At 36.0% G+C, this 24373-nt stretch overlaps 1 protein-coding gene across 1 annotated transcript in view; it reads left to right on the top strand.

The window, feature by feature from the left end:
- The window catches only part of LOC107297034 (dynein heavy chain 6, axonemal), a gene marked incomplete at its 5' end in the record, with an annotated part of 83377 nt that overhangs the window by 51356 nt on the left and 7648 nt on the right, over positions 1–24373 (top strand). The window contains 5 exons of the mRNA XM_015826391.1: positions 2736–2874; positions 11243–11362; positions 15983–16104; positions 19143–19272; positions 22168–22295. Coding sequence (XP_015681877.1) covers positions 2736–2874; positions 11243–11362; positions 15983–16104; positions 19143–19272; positions 22168–22295 — 639 coding nt within the window. The remainder of the gene's footprint in view (positions 1–2735; positions 2875–11242; positions 11363–15982; positions 16105–19142; positions 19273–22167; positions 22296–24373) is intronic.

Here is a 24373-nt window from a genome sequence, read left to right as displayed (position 1 = left end):
TTTCCTCATAGAATGCCCAGAACGGAGTTCCGGCACCTTTTTTGGATGGAACCTTATAGGGTAGGCAAGGCGGGTTGTTTGACATGTGTGAGTTCCGGCACCTTTTTTTTTTTTTTTAGAAAAAAAGCACTGTATGTCACAATTCGTTCATCTCAGTTGAGATTTCTTCTCCATTCCTTTTTGCTTCAAATTCTCTTAGCTGTTTATGAGAAAACTAAGCATGAAGAATGTTGGAAAATACCAAAAGGAGAATTCCTGATCTCAGCTTGGGTATGATCCATGTGTTAAGCAATGACCCAGCCGGTATTGAATATAAGCATAGGGGCTAACTGGTTGGACTTGCATGGGGGAGATCTGGATTTAAGTCCACTGTGCAACTATAGTGTGACTTTGGATCAGCAATTCTGTTTTAGTCACAAGAGTTGTTGCAGAAAAGAGGTCTGGACATTAAAGGAAAAAGTTAGCAAATTAGGTGCCATTAATTTGGCCTTGGCCTTGGTGATTATACTTCACCTAATAATTGTTAGCTGTTTGAAGACCACTTTTGATTCCAAGTATCATCCCTTCTAATCCTTTCATTCATTGAATATATATTTTGTATTAGTTAAACACATCAGGAACAAAATGATCTTTAGTCACTTTCTTCTGTTTTTTGAACTGGGGGTACTTCAAATTCAGTTCCTGCAGAAGCTTCTTATTCATCGTAAACATTCCTTAAAAAAATAATTAGAGGTCTGGTGTGCCCATTTCTCTGAAGTGCATCTTGCATTCTTTCAGGGGCTACACATTCAACAGGTTGCTCCAATTAATAAAATATTCTTATATTTTCTTGCTGTTTTTATATTATCTTTTGTTAGCTGACTGGTTTCATTGCTTATTCTGGAATGTGCCTGTTTATTTGGCATTTCTGTGTCCATGTCTGGCTCTCTAGTTTTTGTAAGATTTTAAGCAACCCTGCTTACAGTTTGTGAGGAGTGCTTCAGTAATTTGTTCATTATTGAATTAATTATTGTGTCTATTTCCAATCTCTAAGCCATACATTCTTCTTTCATATTAGTTGGTGTAATGCTCTTAATTTTAAGGGTTTCTTCTAAAGCTTTAAATAGTTCAGTTCTGTGCCTTGTACTTTTCTATTTGACAGCTAGTCTATTGTCTATTGTACTTCCCTCTCTAGTGGAATCAGTCCTTGAATATATGCCCTCTCTATAAATGTTTCTGTCATTCTATAATCCCATTTGTAAAGGGTTTTAGAATAGTCTACTCTTTCCATCTTCCCTTAACCTCATTTGTCTCTGTTAGACCTCTTCTATGATTGAGCATTTCTCCTTTGCTGTAAATTTTCTGGTGCTACCTCTCATTTTAAAAATGCCTCTCATTTTTCTTTTCTTGTTATTTTCCTAACGTTGTTGACATTCTTGATTGAGATATCTCTTTTGTCCTTACGTGCTTAACACTGAAAATCTGCGTTCAGACATCACACTTCTTTATTGTTGCCCAGGCTTTCATCCTCTGACTCTTTATTTTTTGTCAAATAAAATAGCTCATCCTCAAAGCCATTTGGATCATTTCCTCTTTGAAATTTTAAGAATGATCTTTTCTGCTTTAGTTTTCAGTGTTTCTTATTTATTTGAATTTCTCTTCGAGTTGTCTTATGCCTATGCCAAGCCTGCTGAATTTGTATCTTACGTTGAACTTGATCTTCTAACTGTCTGTACTCGTGATCGAACATTGCTGCCATGTTATTTCCTTTGATTTTTCTATGTGAAACTCATATTTATTTGACATCAATACTTAATAGGCTTAATAGTTCCACAATTTGCATCTGGAAGCAACCTTGCAGACAAGATTATTTTTCTCCATCTATTTCCTATGATGTAGTCAAATTGATTGCGATGCCCTCGCATAACTGGTTTCAACAGGACATTAATCTTCTACACTGAAACACAGTTAAGCTTCTGGGCATCAAAACTGACTGCATCAGATGCAGTATCATCCTTAGAGAAGAAGATTATAATCTGTTCCTTTCTCCAAGTGGTACAGTAGAAAACTACACACTTCTGCTATTTGCAGAAGAAGGAAGATGGGAGGAAAATAAAGAAACATCTAATCGCAGCCATCTTTAACAGTTTTTGTATTTTGGTGAAAATTGTTCAAAAATGCTTTCCCAAGATTTCTGGAATAACATTCCAGGATAACAATCTAGCCAGGTTTTCATCTGCTGCTTTTTACTAAAAAAAAATAATAGAAAATTTCTGTTGAAATTTCTGTTGAAAATAGAATGTCAGGAAAAGCCTTGATTTGTTTTCTAAGCAGTGCATGTAAAGTTGTGTTATATAATTCTTTTTAGTTTCTTAATCACTGCCATTCACTTTGTAGCCTCTGGATCACTGATGTTCCTCTGGTAATATAAATCTCAAGAGAAAACTAGGTGCAGCTAGAAAAAGCAACTAAAGAGGAAATAGCTCTTCCATCTCATTCTTCAGAAAAGAAGGAGCTATTTTGTCAGTTTTCTAGGACAAACGTATCTTCTGTAGATACAATTGCGTATCACAATGAAAATCTGATATTATCACTAAGTGAAATAATCCATGGGAACCCACGGACTAGAATCTGGGGGAAAAACTATAGAAATTGTGAAGGAACTGAACAATTCTTTCAGGGGTTTTTATGGATTTCTTATTTTTTTTATGTTTCTTCAACACTTACCAAAAAAATTAATTTCTTTAATCTTCAAGGAAAGGAAAAAATTTGGACCCCTTGGTTGGAACATATGTTACGAATTTAATGACAGTGACAGAGAATGTGCCTTATTAAATCTCAATCTTTATTGCCAAGAAGGAAAAATACCCTGGGATGCCCTTACATATATAACAGGTAAGGTATCAAGTTAATAATTTTGTGACATCTGTACTTATCCGTACATATTACCTATCATAAATGTCTGCTGTAAGTGATTGGGCTCAGAGAGTTATTTATGTGAGCTCAAGGACTTTGTGTTATCCAATGCACTTTCTAACTTTAAACATAAAAATAAAAACATAATCCTCTAGTATGACTATCAGCTGGGAATTTTATTTGGACTGTCCTCATAAATCTATGTGGTATCAAGCTGTGGAATTATGCCAACTTCTGTCAGTTTTAAAAATAGTTTGCCACACAGCACAAAAGGGACTGTTGATTATAAGTCATAATCCCTAGCTCATAGATCCATGTACAAATTTATTTGAAGAATGGAATATATATGGTGGAATGTAGTCAGTGGTGGGATTCAAATATGTGAACAACCGGTTCTCTGTGTGGATGCCTTTTCCAGAAGTCCATTCCGGGCCTGGGCAACACAAAATTAGCTACCGGTTCTGCTGAAGGGGTGCGAACCGGCTGAATCCCACCACTGAATGTAGTCCGGAATCACAGGAGAGAAGGGCCCTTCCCCAGGAAGCAAAGAGACAATAGAGTATCTAGTGGGCAGGAAGAGAGCAAGGTCAAGCCCTCCCTAGCAATTCACAGAGCATATGTGTGGTTATTGCAGATAACTATTTCAGATAGAGTGGTCATAATGCTTTGCTGATTAAAAGAATTTGTTTTGTTTGGGATATTAAGTACTTGTTTTCAAGGCTTTCTGATTACTGACACAATTATTATCCCACTGAGTTCACGATTATACATAACAACTTAATTGCTGGAGCAAGTGGAATTCTTTCTGCATAGGAAAATATCTGGTGGGTGTTGTTTGTATATATGCAATATCTTCATTGCATATGAAGTATCGTTATTTCTGAACACAATTATCAGTGTTACTCATAGAGTTACAGATTTCTTCTCTGTGCGATACATGCATACCATTGTGCAATAAATTAAAATTTTCCAACTGACACAATGAAGGCCTGAAATTGTCCATTTTGCCTGTAAATTCTTGATACAGGATTGTAGTTTGTTTGTTTTTTTACCAGTAGACTGCAGGATCTTCTACAGTTACAGGCACGAAGGCAAATTATAACAACAATCCAATTAGAATGTTAAAATGGGCAATTAAAATTAAGCCTGAAAACAGGTAAAACTATCAAGTTTAAATGTGTTTTATGGCATTTTTAAATACCAACAAGTTGTTTTAAGTCCATAGGGAGTGCGTTCTAGGGATCAAAGAACAAAGAAGACTCAATCTCAGGATTCCACTAGCAAAGCTGCAGCAACTTTAGACAAACTTCCCCAGTTACCTCATCATCTAGAAATCCTGTCTTTCACTCTGAATTTGCAGTCAGTGAAGGTCTTTTGGTACAAGTGTAGCCTGACTACTGGGTTCTGTATTAATTGAGATGTCTAGGCTAGATTCAAAGGCATCACCTCACAGAACACACTGGGGTAATCAAAAAGTAAGGCGGTTACCAATATACAGTTTAAAGCAATTTTCTTCCAGGAAAAGGCACAGTTGGCGCATCAGCCAAAATTGATAAAAGGCACTTTTAAGAAATGACTCTGAGGAAACAGTGAGGGATCTGGATCTACAGCAGCTCCAGACTGCATACCTTCTCTTTCTGAGGAAAATAGGTGATCTAGAATAGGAAGGTCTATCATTTCCTTGGAGTTATGCCTTCTGCAATTGTCACATCTATCTTATCTGAATTTGGTTTCAATTTACTTGCAGTTTATTACTACTGTAAAAAAAATAGTTCAGGGGAGGCACAGCACTACCTGGAGACAACAAAATAAATTTAATAATTTAATAACACCCAGCTCCAAACCTTTTGATCATCTCCCCCAAACAATTTCTTGTAGTTATAAAAAAAATCTTGAGCAATTGCTTTACGGTGTCTCAGTCTTTGCATTGAGAGACTATTTCAAATCTACCAGAGAGATATGAATGGATTCATTACAGACCACAGATGGTCCTCACTTAATGAACACAATTGAGACCATCAACTCCATCACTAAGCAACATGGTTATTAAATAAAACATAATGTGACTGCACCTGACTTAACAATGTCAGTTCTGCTACAGTTAATAAACAAATCAGCTTAGTAATTAAATGAGACATCACATGACTGTGACTGGCAATTTTACTGCCAATTTCTCCATTGACTTGGCTTGTCAGAAGCCAGCTGTGAAGTCTGCAAATGGCAATCATATGACTGTGGGACATGCAACTGTTGTAAATGCCTGCCAGATTACAAGTGTCTGAATGGCAATTTCATGACTGTGGGATGCTGCAATGTTCATACATTTGAGGACTGGTTGTTAGGTTACTTTTTTAGTGCCCTCTTAACGTCAAAACAGTCACTAAAGAGGGCAGTCATTAACTGAGGACTACCTGTAGTGTCTCTTATTGCCAGATCATCTCATCAATCCAGAATGATGCATTGACAATGGTATTAAAAGCTGCTTAGATCAGCAATACTTTCTTGATCCAGAGCAAGGATTGTCCCTTAGTCAAGTAAGCAGTTTTGAACTTGATTTAAATGGCTGAGGTAATCTGCCTCCTGCAGGATTTCCTGCACTTAGAATAATAACTTCCTTTTGATCATTTATCCACAATTGATTGATTAGGGGGTCACCTATTTTCCAAAGCATCTGAAGGTGGGACAAGAAGCAATGGATGGAAACTACAGGTGAAACTCGAAAAATTAGAATATCGTGCAAAAGTTCATTTATTTCAGTAATGCAACTTAAAAGGTGAACCTAATATATGAGATAGACTCATTACATGCAAAGCAAGATAGTTCAAGCCGTGATTTGTCATAATTGTGATGATTATGGCTTACAGCTCATGAGAACCCCAAATCCACAATCTCAGAAAATTAGAATATTACATGCAATCAATAAAACAAGGATTGTACATAGAACAATATCGGACCTCTGAAAAGTATAAGCATGCATATGTACTCAGTACTTGGTTTGGGCCCCTTTTGCAGCAATTACTGCCTCAATGCGGCGTGGCATGGAAGCTATCAGCCTGTGGCACTGCTGAGGTGTTATAGAAGACCAGGATGCTTCAATAGTGGCCTTCAGCTCTTCTGCATTGTTTGGTCTCATGTCTCTCATCTTTCTCTTGGCAATGCCCCATAGATTCTCTATGGGGTTCAGGTCAGGCAAGTTGCTGGCCAATCGAGCACAGTAATCCCACGGTCATTGAACCAGGTTTTGGTGCTTTTGGCAGTGTGTGCCTCTCCATTCTTCCTCCAGACTCTGGGTCCTTGGTTCCCAAATGAGATGCAAAAGTTGCTCTCATCAGAAAAGAGGACTTTGGACCACTGAGCAACAGACCAGTTCTGTTTTTCTTTAGCCCAGGTAAGNTAAAAGAATTTGTTTTGTTTGGGATATTAAGTACTTGTTTTCAAGGCTTTCTGATTACTGACACAATTATTATCCCACTGAGTTCACGATTATACATAACAACTTAATTGCTGGAGCAAGTGGAATTCTTTCTGCATAGGAAAATATCTGGTGGGTGTTGTTTGTATATATGCAATATCTTCATTGCATATGAAGTATCTTTATTTCTGAACACAATTATCAGTGTTACTCATAGAGTTACAGATTTCTTCTCTGTGCGATACATGCATACCATTGTGCAATAAATTAAAATTTTCCAACTGAAACAATGAAGGCCTGAAATTGTCCATTTTGCCTGTAAATTCTTGATACAGGATTGTAGTTTTTTTTTTACCAGTAGACTGCAGGATCTTCTACAGTTACAGGCATGAAGGCAAATTATAACAACAATCCAATTAGAATATTAAAATGGGCAATTAAAATTAAGCCTGAAAACAGGTAAAACTATCAAGTTTAAATGTGTTTTTTATGGCATTTTTAAATACCAACAAGTTGTTGTAAGTCCATAGGGAGTGCGTTCTAGGGATCAAAGAACAAAGAAGACTCAATCCCAGGATTCCACTAGCAAAGCTGCAGCAACTTTAGACAAACTTCCCCAGTTACCTCATCATCTAGAAATCCTGTCTTTCACTCTGAATTTGCAGTCAGTGAAGGTCTTTTGGTACAAGTGTAGCCTGACTACTGGGTTCTGTATTAATTGAGATTTCTAGGCTAGATTCAAAGGCATCACCTCACGGAACACACTGGGGTAATCAAAAAGTAAGGCGGTTACCAATATACAGTTTAAAGCAATTTTCTTCCAGGAAAAGGCACAGTTGGTGCATCAGGCAAAATTGATAAAAGGCACTTTTAAGAAATGACTCTGAGGAAACAGTGAGGGATCTGGATCTACAACAACTCCAGACTGCATACCTTCTCTTTCTGAGGAAAATAGGTGATCTAGAATAGGAAGGTCTATCATTTCCTTGGAGTTATGCCTTCTGCAATTGTCACATCTACTGTATCTTATCTGAATTTGGTTTCAATTTACTTGCAGTTCATTACTACTGTAAAGAAAATAGTTCAGGGGAGGCACAGCACTACCTGGAGACAACAAAATAAATTTAATAATTTAATAACACCCAGCTCCAAACCTTTTGATCATCTCCCCCAAACAATTTCTTGTAGTTATAAAAAAAAATCTTGAGCAATTGCTTTACGGTGTCTCAGTCTTTGCATTGAGAGACTATTTCAAATCTACCAGAGAGATATGAATGGATTCATTACAGACCACAGATGGTCCTCACTTAATGAACACAATTGAGACCATCAACTCCATCGCTAAGCAACATGGTTATTAAATAAAACATAATGTGACTGCACCTGACTTAACAATGTCAGTTCTGCTACAGTTAATAAACAAATCAGCTTAGTAATTAAATGAGACATCACATGACTGTGACTGGCAATTTTACTGCCAATTTCTCCATTGACTTGGCTTGTCAGAAGCCAGCTGTGAAGTCTGCAAATGGCAATCATGTGACTGTGGGACATGCAACTGTTGTAAATGCATGCCAGTTGTGAAGTGTCTGAATGGCAATTTCATGACTGTGGGATGCTGCAATGTTCATACATTTGAGGACTGGTTGTTAAGTTACTTTTTTAGTGCCCTCTTAATGTCAAACAGTCACTAAAGAGGGCAGTCATTAACCGAGGACTACCTGTAGTGTCTCTTATTGCCAGATCATCTCATCAATCCAGAATGATGCATTGACAATGGTATTGAAAGCTGCTTAGATCAGCAATGCTTTCTTGATCCAGAGCAAGGATTGTCCCTTAGTCAAGTAAGCAGTTTTGAACTGGTTTAAATGGCTGAGGTAATCTGCCTCCTGCAGGATTTCCTGCACTTAGAATAATAACTTCCTTTTGATCATTTATCCACAATTGATTGATTAGGGGGTCATCTATTTTCCAAAGCATCTGAAGGTGGGACAAGAAGCAATGGATGGAAACTAATTAAGGAGAAAACCAACCGAGAACTAAGGAGAAATTTCCAGACAATTAGAACAATTAATCAGTGGAACGACTTGCCTCTGGAAGTTGTGGGTGCTCCAACACTAGAAGTTCTTAAGAAGACATTGGACAACCATTTGTCTGAAATGATATAGGGTTTCCTGTCTGAGCAGGGGGTTGGACTAGAAGGCCTCCAAGGTCCCTTCCAACATTCTGTTATTCTAATTAAATGCGAGCTTATAATTGTCCATCTCTGAAGAATCCAAAGCAAGCACGTTAAGAAAAGTTGAACAATTGCTTCTCTTTAAAAGCATTTCATCCTCAGAGAAGTATTTATGTTGACTAGGCATCTGTAATAACTTTTTAACCAAAAATTTCAAGCCAGGTTGGGGAGGAATCAAGAAATAGAACACAGAGCTCCCAATAGCCATTCCATTGAGCCAGTCTGCCATTCAAGAAAGCTCCTAAAGTGTCTTTGTTCAACTCTGGGATGAAAGAGCAATATTAATTACTTATTTATTTCTGCATTTATATATTGTTTTTATTTTTTAATATTTTATTGTACACTTCCCAGAGTCCCTTTGTGAGGGAAATGAACAGTTCTTAAATTAGACAGAGACAGAGACAGAGATAGAGATAGGCAGGCAGATAGACACAATATTTATCATCACAACCTCAGATGGGCTCTATGCTGTGCTTTATTGGAACTAAGTTTTTGAGTCTCTCTCTTTTGCGTTCTGTCATCTGCCCTCTTGATTCCATCCCCACAGTTCACCCATACACCACGGGGCAGGTTTTTTAAATTGTCTGAAGAGGATATTTGGGATGACAAAAGTAATCTTGGTCCTTATATACTGCCATACATGCATTCAGTATGAGCTAATTCTCTCACAGATATTCTGCAAGGGAGATATTCCTCTGGCCAGCTCAAATACTAAGTACAGGTACTCCTTGACTTACGACCATAATTGACCCTGGAATTATGATCATTAAATTGTGACATGTCGCTAAGTGGATTGCCATATGATTGTGCCCAATTTTAGAAACTTTTTTGTGGCATTTGTTAAGTGAATCATCACACTTGTTAAGTGAATGCCATGATTAACCAAACACAGCAGTTGCTAAGTGAACTTGTTTGTTTGTTTGTGTTTTTGCCAGAAGTCAGAAATTAAACCCTGGTTTCTGGCAAAAAAAGTCATAAATTGCAATCATGAAACCATGGAATGCTGCAAACTGCCATAAAAGCAGGCCGGTTACCAAGCACCCAAATATGTTCAAGTGACCATGGGAGGGTCCCAGCCCTCGGAACTTCATAAATAGCCTGTCATAATATTAAACAGTTACTAAGTGACCAATTGTAAGTCAAGATCTACCTATACTTGGCTTTAAAGAAATCAGGGCCCTTACCATTCTTCCACGATTTATTTATTTATTCCATTTTGTTTTTGTTTTGCTCACAACATTACAGACCATCAGAGTAGATAGAAGGAGAACTTATTATTAAATGTTGGTCTTCCTTCAACAGTTACGGCCTGCCGGCCTGCCAAAGGCAAATTCTTCTTTTCTCTGCTGCTATTGTATTTGCCAGTGCTGATTTAACCAAGACAGACCCTCCTTCCTCCCATGTACTAAATATACCCAGCAGATAAACCAGTGCTTAAAAATAAGAGGAAGCCCCTTTTAAAGTATAAGTAGGCTCCATTTTGTTACCCTGTAATACAGAAATCTCCATGGATCTGTTTTAAACGTCTGAAAGGGCCATGCTTTTTGCTCCTCTCTGAGAATCTTTATCATATAGCCCTTCATCTGAGCAAAACAGCACAATTGGGAACCAAAGATGTGGATATGATTGGGGTAAATTATAGGAGTGACACAGAAGTATGATTTTCATTCTCCTTTAGTTCTTTTGCTCTATTTTGTAAAACACGGTCTTTTCTTGCTTTACATTTTATACTGTTTGTATTCTGATATGGCCTAATGAACAATCAAAAAATATTATTTATATATTATTACTGTTTGTCCACCATCCGCCAGATGTTCAGATTGGATTTGGCATTTTTATCCACCTATGGAGTCCTTCCCAAAGGTTATATAATGAATATATTATTATTTTAATCAATAAATTATTATTGTATAAAAACATGATGTTCGCCTTGATTTGTGGACCTACTATAAATTAGCAATAGACTCTTAATAGACTCCTAATTTCAGTCTCAAGAGTTTTCTGTTTCCTGTCTGTTTCAATACATTTATTACCCAGAGTTCAATCTCCTGGCACTCTCAGCCTCACTATTGCTAATATGTGACAGGGCCAGCAATATACTTAACGCTGCAGTTCAGTGAAAAACTGCAAAGTAGGTACAACTTTATATATTTATAAAGATATTACAGTTGCCATAAAGCTCTAAAAGGTTGAGTATTGTTTCAACTAAAAGCTTTTAAAAACAAAATTTCAAAATCTGACATGAAACTTGAAAGCTACAGTTTGCACTATCTATTATATTTATCATTTTGGCTATGTGTTGTTTCTATTTAAATGATAGAATAATCCTAGCCAGTTTTTCGTAAAGACCAAAGCTTGCCATAGTTAAGGAAAAAATTACTCACAAAGTTTTATAAGATACACATTTTTCCTACCAAATAGCACATTATTTAATTATACAAGTATTAATCAGCCTGCAAATATATATATATCCAACTTTGCATATTCACCAATTATTAACAATTTATTATTACACATAATTTGCTTGATAGTCTAGCATTTTGCACATTTCTATTAATGTAGTTGGAAGAAATTTAGATGCATGATAACACATTTTAAAAGTCACCAATTCAATAATTATTCAGAGAAAATAGAGCTAAAATGTGTTACATTAAGCATAATGAATGATGAGATCATTTGTAAAACAAATAATGTTGCAGGGGAGATTACTTATGGAGGACGAGTTACAGATGCTTGGGATCAAAGGTGTCTTCGCACAATCCTAAAGAGGTTTTTTTCTCCTGAAACTTTAGAAGAGGAATATAAATATTCTGAATCAGGTAAATACATTTTGAGTTGCAGATATCTGACATCAGTAAAAGCTTCTATTAAACTAATTTCAATTGCTCAATGATTCAATTGTGTTTGAGAAGAATAAAAATAATTACCGGTATTACATTCTTGATTATAAACATAATGATTTGTATGTGCAAGAATACACAATTTGAGGTATATTGGCCCCCTATCACCAGAGCACCCTCAAAAGGACTCACCAAGCTATAATTTTCAATGTCAGAAAAGGGGAAAAAATTAAATATATAGGTAGTTGATTACTTTAAAAGAATGGACATAATCTTATAAAAATCAGGTATACCTAATTTCATTTTAAATTAATACAATTTCAGGTATTCAGTGGTACATTTCAGTTTCTTATGATTTAATCAGTTCCTTAAGAGACTGCAATGTATTCTTATTCACCCCCAACTGCGTATGTGCCATCTATCCTTATGTTCATCCATTTAGTCCTCATGGTATTTCTATATTATAAGGAAATGGACATATGTTAGAACATCCTCAATTTCTCAAAAATCTGAATTGTTATAGGTATCAGTATGTGGCTATTTTTCTGGATTATTCCCAGTCAAAAAAGTCAACATCTTCAGATCATCCAGCTGCCATTTTTAAACTTTTCCCTGAATTCAGAAGAGCTAAACTATAAAGTTAAATGAAGAGAAGTAGCTTAGAATTTCGGTGGTTGAGTTTCTATACGTTGAAATATAGAAGATCTTGCCCTTGTGATGCAGTATTTCCTTCTGTTCCTTTCAAGGTCAGCTGCAATAGCTCCTTTTGCTGGTGAGCTAAATAGAGCACATCGTCACAGTACAATGCTTTATTAGCTCTGCGTATGGCAAATGCATCGCCAGCATCCTTATTCCCAGACTTTTGAGTGCAAATGAGTGATGTCTTCTAGATGAGGATATGATGTTACTTTACTCAAGTTCTCCTTTCATACCTCCTGATTCCAACTGTGTTTGACTTCAGTTTTGTTTTTTCTTGATCCAGTATGTCATTGGGTTCCAATTTTTTCAAAATAAAAGCTTCCGGAAGAATTCTACCTACATCGGTATAATTTGTTGCATGAGTTTATGTTTATTCCCTGCTGCTCTTTCTTTCTCAGTAGATCCAACTCAAAAAGTCTTCTTTAAAAGTAAAAAAAATGGAATCTCTTGCATACTGTGGTTAGACATTTCTAAGCCCACATTGCATTTGGGGGGGGGGGGCACCACTATTAGCAAAATGTTTTATTCAGCTATTTTAAATTATAGTCGTCCATTAGTGGTTTCTTGATAGAAACTAACTTGCTTTTTCAGGAGCAGTACTTGTTTCCTAAGAAGCAAGTGGTTGATGAAAAGCATTTATAGACAACAGGTGTCTTTATTGGTATATAGAGGAACATTTAGATATAGGAACCATTACTTGAATAATACAAGTAGGTACTGATTAGTGCAATTAATGAATCCTACAAAATGGCTGTATTATTCGAATTCACACTATTCAAAGTGATACTTCTATGGAAAAACATGGCAATTGGTTCCAGCTGAACAGAAAGATTTTTAACATAATTTTTTATATTTATACTAATGAAATATTACAGCAAAGGACAAAAAATATAATTTAAATGTATGGTTAGCAAAGTCATAGAGTAGCTATGGAAAGCAGTATTAAAAAAACAATTCTATCATAGATTCAGGCATTCCAACATGTCCTATTTTAATGTTGCTAAGACCTGTGCATGTTCAATTACATCAAATTTTTGGTCCAATATAATTACAAGCATCTTCTTTTTAAAACTTGTACTGTTTTCCTCTGACATAATCTTCTTTTTCTCCAATTTGTGCACATGAAAATTAACAGCATCTAACCCCCCTCCCCAGCCATATGCGCTTGCACCCGTGTTAGCCTCGCATTGACTAAATTTTGAGTCATATTAAACACAACCTGGTATATATCGAATATTGCATTATTTAAATTTGCACTTGTCATGATCTACCTGTATACAGAGCAGGGAATGATCACCAAGACAGACTCAGCAAAATGAGAAGTCTTCTCAAAATGAGAAGTCTTCACACATGACTATCAGAATGAGGTGTTACAGAATCGTCAAGGCTCTTGAGATTGATAGAAATACAGATCAGTATTATTTCATTTTATTGAAGAAATCTCATGTGCCTGCTTTGAAAATCACTGGGAGAGTACAAGCATTTGATTTTACCATGTAATTAGTTTTTCAATTAGAGCTGCATGTTGAAGTTATTAATAGAAATGTTCCAGTCCAGTTCACTAGAAAGCCTGCTGCCTGTACACATTCTCACAATGACTACATATTTTACAAACTTTAGTAGGAGAATTGATGTCTGTTATCGTGCGTAATGCATGATATGCACATGCGTAATGCAAATATAAAGCTCTGAAAACTTCTGTAAGGCTTGACCTACCCATTGTCTTTTAATCCCAACAGAGACATTCTGACTTTTAAAATAGTCAAATATAATCTAATAATTGGAACCTTAACATTTGTTTGGCCATCTCCTTTGCTTGCAGTGAAGAAGAAGAAGATGTGCAGCTCATCTTCCTATAAAGCCTGCATTCCCACCCCATTTATTCTCAGTTGAGCATTCGGGCACATCTGTCTCATAACTTGCTCTCTCTAATCTAGTCTCAGTTCATTTGGAAACAAACAGTTACATCTCATTACCAATACGAAGATTAGGTTCTTTCCAAGCCACCCCTGTGGATAGTTTTCTCGTGGTTTCAGTTGTACTCATTGCAGGTTTTTAATTATAGTTCATCCTCTGGTCTTGCCCTTCAGAACATTTGCGTTGATTTCATCCTCCTACTCTTCCTGCTAGCTGTTGAGCAAAACCTGGTCTGTTTCTCCCTGGCATTAATGTTCTGCAAATTAAGAGTGTATTTTTGTACAATAAAATACTTTACTCCACGCTGTTAGTGTGGGTGATCAGGTAATTCACCTTTTCCTCCTGTCATTGGGATGCGTGTATCTGTGTGTATATCTATCTCAATCAGGAGTGTTTCAGGTACTAATTTGAGCCTGAACTGCCCAAGCGTCCCCATCCTCATAAAACACGATCAGAGAAAATGTTAACACTATTGGTCTTAATTAACATCAATGCCAAGCATCGTTTGTACCCTGTCTGAATAGGTTCTGTGCTCTTTCTCTCTTAATCCAAAAACTGGAGAAAATTCAGACCTTGGTCCCACTCTGCTTTTCTCTACATGCGTCCACTGATTTTCTCTGAAAAAACTGAAACTGCTGAAACATGCTGAAACGTTCTTGAGACTCTCCTCCACAGTGTTTAAAAAATAATAACTTCCCAAGGGCTCCAGAGAGCTTGTGCCTTTCCCAGGGGCCTAAATTCTGTTCTCCTATTTTTATTTCCCCAATTCGTTATCTACAGTGTTACCTGTTTTTAGTTTTTCTACATCCAGCTATTTCATTTTTCTGCCACTCTAGAACTTTGGAAAAATCCTTCTCCACTTTCAATCTGTTTCTTTTTCTTTTTTCTTTCTTCATCCTTTTGAGTTAGTCTTCACTCCAGCTGGGACCAACATCTGCAGTTTTCTTGAGAAGATTTCAGAAGTGGTTTGCCACCTCCCCCTTCCCAGAGCTGAGAGAGTGACTAGCCCAAAAATGCCCAGCTGGTTTGTGTCTAAAGCAATCTCTGTAAGTTTTCCTTCTCCTTGCCACCCTAGTAGCTGTGCTGTCAATACCTTGTAATTAAATGTCAGTATCATTCTATTCTATGTGCTAAAACACAACCAAAAACTCCCCAAAGAATATTAAAATTCTTTACTCAGTGACTGGTACCTTAGTACCTCTTCACTGGGGACCAGTTTAGAAGAAAAGTGGCATTGACAATTGCGGTTTTTTAGGGGCTATCAATTTTATTCAGAAGCTCTTCTCTAAGTATCCTCATCAAATTTGCAGTGGTGGCAGGGGAGAAGGGCTTCTCTTGGATGGTGTCCTTGAGGAGAGTTGAAGAAGATGCTCTCAGAGAGGAGATGTTCTAGGAGAAGATGCTTACCCAAATCCACGTTCAACGGAGCTCTTTCTATTTCTTAAAGTTATTTTTTTTTAAAGAACTTCAAGCTCTAAATAAATTTGCTTGATGTTGGTTTTATTTGTTATTTGTTATTTCAAATAACTTTAAAATATCCTATGCCCAATTAGATAAAACACCAGAATTCAGTTAAATGCACAGAAAGAGTAACAATCAAAACAGCAAATAAAAGCAATATTATTTGTTGTTTCAGATAAGCTCTGTAGCGTTCCATAGTAATGTGTTTTCTGTAGTCTTTCATAAAACAGCAAATATTGCATTGTAGAACAATAGAGGAAAATTATGAAGGTGTTATACAATGCTTAGACAATTTTTAACATAGATGTTTGGGAAGTTATTTTTCAATCTTCGAACTCCTGTAACTTTAGGGAGACCTAACCTGGCACATATCATCTAGAGTGGTAGAATGTTCTCTGAAAGCTAGCAGAATGATATTAATTATTAAAATTGTATCTACATAAAATTGCATCGTATAGAATGTATGAAATTTTAATTGTGTTTGTTTTTTTAATACATCTCTATTTCTTTTGAATAAAACAGGAATATATTTTGCCCCTGTGGCTGACGGTTTGCAAAACTTTAAGGAGTATATTGAAAACCTTCCTCTGATTGATGACCCAGAAATATTTGGAATGCATGAAAACGCCAATTTAGCATTCCAGGTGCGAATATGCTAAAAATAAATGTTCAAAATTAATTTAAGATAAATTGTGTTTTACAGCTCAGTGTAAAAGGACGACTTTATTCATGTATAGTCAGTCGCACAAAAATAACAAGCAGTAATTGTTAAGCATTCAGTGCAGAATTCCTAAAATGTGACCATCCCTGAAATATTACTAAGATAATTCTCAGTCATGTAAAAGGTTTTCTTTTCAGTTATTTTAAAATCTGTTATGATGTATGCTATACATGTTTCATTAGCAATAATATTTATACCAATAATATTGCCATATCAATTTAAAATTTTGCTTAAGCAGAAGAATAACTTCAGACTTACACCGACAGCCTGCAGTATTCTTGTTAAATAAAATCGTGCTCTCTGACATCTAAAGCAGTTTCTCTGAGGTTATTTTAAATCATTCATTGAAAATCATCTTAATTAATTATTCTCAGTGGAATGACCAACATTCTAAACTCCACCATCTCTCGGCATGGGGCAGGTCACTTTTACAGTTGGCAGAAACCTGAAGCAATCTGCAAACAGAACAAATCTACTCCTGCAGTCTAAAATACAAAATCTTAGTTCCAGGGTAAGATTTCCCTGGGAGTATTTCAGGTATCTGTCATCTGTTATACAGCCTGAATTCTTGTGTAATATTAACATAATACATTATTATGGTTGATTGCACAGTCAGCCAGATGTTTATACTGGATTTGGCACTTGTATCCATTTATCAATAATACTATTAGGTACACAAAAATGGTAAATCTTTTCTGCCAGTTCTTTTGTTGGTGTTGGCCTTCATATGCATCAAGTTCTTCCCAAGAACCTAGATGTCATGTATCAGGAGCATGACCTTTTGAAATTGACAAATGAAAACTGTCAATGCATAGATTTTCTAAGTGCTCATTCTCAACTAATTTTTCAACTCTTATGTTTCCATTATTGGTACATGATATTTTTTACAGATATTCCAACGAATCATTCTGATAACTATTATGTCATTGTTTATAATCAGTTTGTGTGATATTTCTGCACCAGTAGAGTATGTGATCTAATTTTCTTCCATTTCTTTACATAATCTGCACTTCGAACCATTTGATGATTTTTCAATTCTGAGTTTGATTGCATTACTTTGAAAAGCATGCTCTTCTACATCCAAAATCAAGCCCTAGTTTCATTTCTTTATATTCTGGCAGGTCATGGACAATTTTTATAAAAAATTGAGAGGAAAGTGGATAAGGTAAAACCTGACAATGACTTATGGTTGGAACATTAAAAAAGAAACTGAAGGTTTGATTTTGGCTGCACAATAGCAAGCTAGTTTAATTAATGCAATCAAATTGGTGAGAACATAGAATTGAAAGAATAGTTGAGAATGAGCAGGTTAAAATATTGTAGGGTTTCCAGTATAAACTGTAGCTGAAAAGAAGAAAATGTGGTTAGTTGATGTAGCAATATTAGGAGACAGTAGAATTGAAGACAAATCATTGGAGAAGATCACAAAGTATCAAGATCTTAAAATGAAAATTGGAAAATTATGGCTTAAACTAGCTGCGGTGGTCCCAATGATTATGGACACACTGGGTGCCATACCAAAAAATCTTGGAGAACACTTAGAAAATATGTATGTTGATAAATTTTCCATCTGTCAATGACAAAAGGCCATACTGCTTGGATTCACTCCTATGCTGCACTGATATATTACAATATCCTAGGTGATGACAAGATTCTCAGTCATCCAGGTCATGGTTGTCCCAAAGATGCTTTTCAAAAGGCAAGTGGAGTTTTCTTTATTTTTTCCTTGAAGACGTTTCACTTCTCATCTAAGAAGCTTCTTCAGTTCAGAACCTTTGGGACAACATTCTAGATTCTTGGGAAGAACTTGATGTGTAGGCAGCCAACACCAGCTAATAAACTGGCAGCTATGATTTCACATTTTGTGTGTATAATAATGGCAATTTATTATATGCTGTCTGACTCCCAGCAACTTAAGAATAAGGAACAATGCAAAAGCCACAAAAACTGTACAAGACAAAAAACAGGAGCAAATAAATAAACTCAGAGGGGCACAGAAAGGGAGAAAGAACTTGTTTTCCTAAAAAAAACAAGATGTATTATCTTACAGTAAATCATTTCATTTATCTATAATGTTTTCCAGTGAGGAAATGGAGTATTAGACAGAAATAATATAGTAAAAAACACAGACACTTGGTGATAAAGAGCTCATTTTGATGATGTTAGTTTGGGTAATGAAATGTCTGCAAGAAAACAACCAAGCTCAGAGAGCCTCAAGGACCCTTCAGCTTATTTTATCTTGTGTACCATCATCTCGTTTTTGAAGTTTCCAAAGCAAATATCAAAATTTGTTCCTTCAAGACTGAGGAACCGGTTTTAAAAATGTTAATGATAGTTGACGGTATATCAGTCATTATAAACAAATGAAGGATACAATAAGCTTAAAGCTCAACAGTTTGAAAAACATTTCACAAGATGTACATAGTGTAAGAAATTATAGCTCTTCAGAATGAGCAAAAGGTTTTAAAAAAATTCTTTTGCTAGAAGGTAATTACATAAGACCATTAAATATGAATTCAACCTTCATCATTAAGGCTACCTTTGATGCTATATTCTAAAAAGGTATTGGATCATTAAGTTAATAACATGTAGATTGATTGTCTTTTCTTCAACTGAAAGCTTTAAAATTATTTACTTGACTGAGTTGCCAAGTAGTTTTACTCTGCTTTAAATACTTCTGTTGATTAAAGAATCAAAATAAGAAACCTAATATGAATGCATTTTATAAGCAGTTTCAAAGACCAAAGGAGAAAAATATATTGTGTGATGATTTTCACATAGAACCATTTTTTATGACTGAAATCTTCAACTTTATAAAGAATTAGTGTGCTTTCATAGTTATGGTGAAATTAAACAAATAAGTAAATTTATGGAAAGAAATCTTTCAATTTTAGGTGTCAGCCATTTTGAATATGGGCTTCTACAAAAATTACTATCTTTCATATTTCCTTTTTTTTATAGCGAAAGGAAACTAATACTCTGATTACTACAATACTTGATGTACAGCCACGAACAACAGCCCAGGGATCAGGAAAAAGCAATGATGAGATTGTTCATGAGCTTGCTAGTTCAATCCTTACTAAAATTCCTGGTATGAGAATCACTGCTTACTTTTCATAATATCAGGGATTATCTTTTCTTATTCCCTTATGTACAAAGTATTCTGTTATCTCAATTAAACAATCACTGTCCAGATGTTCACATTGATATAAATTATCTATCTTTAAGAAGTAGTCTGTTCCCTAACCAGCATGGTGAGTTAGGTTCAATACTGTTTGTTTATATTGTTTATATTGAACACAAAGATATTGACATCTGCTGGGGATGGGGAGGTAATATGACAGTGTGATCAAAACCTCTCCTCTATAGACATCAGTGGAAGTGGAGAAAAGTTTAGAGGAGGGGGGGGAAAGAACTGAAGAGAGACATGGTCTCTGAGGTAAAATATTTCTTTGTATGGTATAAGTAGAGGTATTAAGGTTATCTTCAATAACAAACAAACTTATACAGAAGGGGGTTTTTCAACTGAAACTAACATAATAAGAAATTCCTTTCAATAAATAAAAAATATCTTAGTTCTTTGTATACATTGGCTGGGGAAATATATCAGTCTCCTAAACTATTATAACAGCAAAATCCATCTAAAAATAAATATTCTCCAGTATATATTACAAGGTAATTGGAACATAAACAATTCAAGATGAGTAACTTGTATGTAATTCGCTTATCTGCTGTCTAAGATCATGTTATTTTAGTAAAATCTGTGCTACCCAAGGTTCACACAGAATTTATTTGTTTCCTTTGTTCTTCATGTTTAATATTGAGAAAACAAACTAAAACTAAAAAACATGACAATCGTTTCAGGAAACATCTTGTAACTAAGAATAGGGATGTAGAGTGAAAGTAATCTTCATTCCTTTAGACTTAGAGTGTACTTTGTTTCTATAATCACGATATAGACATTGTGCTGACTTTGCCATGGATTTTACAGAGATTGCTTCAGAAATGCACAAAATAAAATCTTCACCCTGAAAAATGCTTGTCAGGCCATTTGTGGTTTGTATGGTCCTGTTCTGCAGACTCGGAAATACAGTTGCTATAAGGCAATAAGCAGTAATCAGCATAATGATTTTATTTAATGCAGATTAAAACTAATTTAATGTTAGCTTCCTTTAATAAATAATGTACCATACAAATGACATTGGTATTGATAAGCCATTTTTGAGGGGATGATCTGTGATCTTAATTGAGGCAAATTATTCTTTTAAGTGCATATCTGCAAATATTTTCTTAATGAGCTGAGTAATTATTTAGAAAAACATAGTTAATTGATAAGACCTGCTAATGTCAGCCCTATTAAATAGTTGGCTGTCTATTCTGATTGTAATAGCTAACTTGGGTCAGTACAGTCCAGAAACAGAATGTAACTTAAATCCACTTGCCAGAACTCCATTCGGCAGCTTCTTGCATGTGTTTATTCAAATATAAAATCTGTATCTACTTATTCTGTTCATAGAATTTTGCACTGCTTTTCAGAATATGCTAGTGTGTCTGAACATTTAAAATATATTCTTAGGTTTGTTCCTTTGTTTTGCTTCATTAGCAAAGGAAGTCACCTAATATTTTCTTCCAAAGATGTTTGTTTAATCTGGAAAATGCCCTATCTACTGATTGCATCCAGCAATTTTTGGAGATATAGTGTTTGTTAACTCAGTATGCTGCATATTGGATATAGTTTGATGGTATACTGTAGCTGTCTCATTTGTCTAATTTTCCAATGGTTTACTTCAAAATTTCCAACAAAAGGCCCAGCTTTTATTGAAATAAGTCCCCTTACTTTTTAAAGAGATCACCTGCATTTATACAATATATTAAAACACAAACTAACCAATTACTTTGTACTAATAACTATTCTAAGGGAATGTCAGAACTGACAGGAGGAAGGGGAAAAAAAGTATTTCTTATGATTCCTTCCTTCCTTGTATACATAGAGTTAATTTTAGTTGAAATTTATAGAATGTAGAAAAGTGTCATTATTATTGTTAGAAGTAGAAACTGTATTTTAGCATTTTAATATCCTCTGAGTCTGCCAAAGGGAAGCTTACATTGCCAAGACACAGGATATATATTTTTTTAAATCTTCATTTCCTTGAAAGGATATCAGCTGTTTTAAATTCAGGATTGCTCTCTTTCATACTGAAAGTATGAGAGAAGCATCATGTTTTTTTAGCCTACCATGCCTTGGAAAATCTGGGAAGATTATTTTATTTTGTTTTATTATTTGATTTGATTTTAGTACTACCCACTATGAAAAATTATGGTTGTCATCCTTCCCTGATTGATATATTATCTCGTAAAACAATTTGATGTGGATCTCTGCTGTGGTGTGTGAAGTTGGCACCCAGAATGTCCTCAAAGGCATGGCCTATTTCCTACTGGAGTGCAACATTCTCAGTGGTGGGAGTCAGCCGGTTCGCACCACTTCGGCAGAACCGGTAGCTAATTTTTTGTTGCCCAGGCCCAGAATGGACGTCCGGAAGCGGCATCCACACAGAAAACCAGTTGTTCACATATTTGAATCCCACCACCTCTGGCTGAGGGGGAGATTAAGAAGTCAAAACCAAGGCCAGGAAGACTAATTGCCAGTTGCTCTGTGCTTTTCTGCAGTGCCATTAAATGATTGCCTTTAGGAAGGCTGGCAGTAAACTTTCTGAATTTAAGAGAACCTGGGGATTAGATGCTTAGCCACCACCAAAGGCTTAGGTAAATGCCTTGACCAGCATCTCTTTTGTTGTCAAAGCCTCTTAACAATAAAAGTAAATTCCTGGGTTTCTAAGTTGGTGTGAAATCTTAGTTGTTGAGCACATCCTATATTTCCTGCTGGCCCACGAATCTCTCCTCAAATCAGCTAGTAGCCATCAGTGTATGTTTTAAATGTGTGGTGCCTAGCTTTCTAAAAGATGAAAACAATGTTGTTGTTTTGCAGAAAAGCTGGACATGGACCTCGCTGCGGAGGTACTTTTTGCGAGGGATAGCAAAAGTCGAATAGATTCTCTAACTACGGTCCTTGGGCAAGAAGTAGATCGTTTTAATAGCCTTCTCAGTCTGCTGAGGGTATAAAAACATACATTTCTTAGTCAATGGAATAAATGCTGAAGTTATGAATTTGTTGGATTTATATTAAGACTACCATGCACTAAGAACCAGGGATTTAAATCAAAATGTTTCTCTAACGTGTTCTATCGTTCTTCCATTCTACCAAAAAAGTAAATAAATTGGAAAGAAGAGATACTCTCTATCTGGAAAGCAGAAATAGCAAACATATTCTCTGAGAGGGATGGGCAGTTAAGAAATATGAAATTAGATCAGACATGTCAAACTCGCGACGTCACATGACATCGCATGACGTATCGGGACTATTTTGCCATTGCTGGCAATGGGGTGTGCACGGCTTCCACGTGACACGTCTGGCCCACGGGCCAGCAGTTTGACACCCCTGAATTAGATAGATAGATAGATAGATAGATAGATAGATAGATAGATAGATAGATAGATAGATACATACATACATACATACATACATACATACATACATACATACATACAGTACATACTGTACATAGATACATAGATACATAGATAGAAAGAGAGAGACAGACAGAATATGTAAAACTGAGTGTTGCTAAATAATATCTGTGACATCATTGTGACTTAGCAAGCCTACTTTAGTAGTTTGTCTGTGTTATTCCTTTCATTACAGATAATCCTCTACTTGCAACCATTAATTTAGTGTCCATTCAAAGTTACGGCAGCACTGAAAAAAATGACTTAATAACCGACCTTTGCACTAATGACGGTCACAATGTCCCTGTGGTCACATGATCCAAGTTCAGGTGCTTGGGGCAACTGGCATGGATTTACAATGGTTGCAACCTCCCAAGGTCACGTGATTGTTACTGCAGCCTTCCCAGCTGACTTCCAATTAGCAAAGACAAGGGGGGGGAGGGAGCTGAATTCCTTAACAACCATGTGATATACTTAACAGCTGTGGTGATTTGCCTAATAACAACGCAAAAAAGCTGTGAATCGGGCATGTCTCAATTAACTCCCTTGCTTCGCAATGGAAGTTCTGGTCCAACTGTTGCCATAAATTGAGGACTACTTTAATTTATATGCTACTAAAGTTCTCCTGTCTGTTTGTAACTTTCCATTAGACCAAATGATGCATCATAACATAACAATTTTTGAATCATGGTACAGGGAGCCCTTGACTTATGACCACAATAAGGACCAGAATTTCTGTTGCTAAGCAAGGCAATTGTTCTGTGAGTGGCACCCAATTTTGTGACATTTTTGCCCTGGTTGTTAGGCACGTGCAATCATGAAGTGACTCTGGCTTCCCCTATTGGCTTGGCTTGTCAGAAGCCAGCTGGGAAGTCACAAAAGGCAATTGTAGGACCCTAGGATGCAACATCTGCTGCAAATACATGCTGGTTGCCAAGCAGCTGAATTTTGATCACATGATCATAGGCACAATGCGACGATTCTCTGTGTGAGTCCTGGTTGTTTTTCCACTGCTGTTTGGACTTTGAACAGTTGCTAAACAAATAGTTGTAAGTCAAGGATTATCTATATCTCAAATTCTCTGATTTAGAGATTTTGCTACAAAATCCAGGACTTGTGTATAACGGGAATTTCAAAGATCTTCACACCAGTTGTATTCACAGTTGTGGCTGCTGCAGCATCACTGTAGTCAGTTACGGTCATGCTGCATTTTTAGTAAAATATTATAAATTACTGGATCATGTTCATTTTAAACTGAGAAATGGAATGAATATTCACACACACAATGTAATAGCTGCCCTATCTAGATAACCAGTTCAAGGATTTCTGTCTCTGCCTCTTCCATTCCCTCCTTATAATTGCCTTATAATGACGTTTAAATTACTCTCAGAGGAAGAGGAGAAAGGGAGACAGGACAAAAACATTTGGAAAGTGGAACACCTGCATAATCTCTACAGCAGGGGTCTTCAAACTCGCCCCTTTTATGACTCATGGACTTCAGCTCCCAAAATTCCTCAGCCAGGCACGCTGGCTGAGGAATTCTGGGAGTTGAAGTCCATGAGTCATAAAAGGGCCGAGTTTGAAGACCCCTGCTCTACAGTGTATCACTGCTAAGCTCCTTATTACAA

Source organism: Protobothrops mucrosquamatus, unplaced genomic scaffold, assembly GCF_001527695.2.
Source record: "Protobothrops mucrosquamatus isolate PMUCROS unplaced genomic scaffold, P.Mucros_1.0 scaffold3094, whole genome shotgun sequence".
In the NCBI taxonomy this organism is placed as follows: domain Eukaryota; kingdom Metazoa; phylum Chordata; class Lepidosauria; order Squamata; family Viperidae; genus Protobothrops; species Protobothrops mucrosquamatus.
Note: the sequence above shows the minus strand (reverse complement) of the source record. Positions and strands in the feature narration are given on the sequence as shown.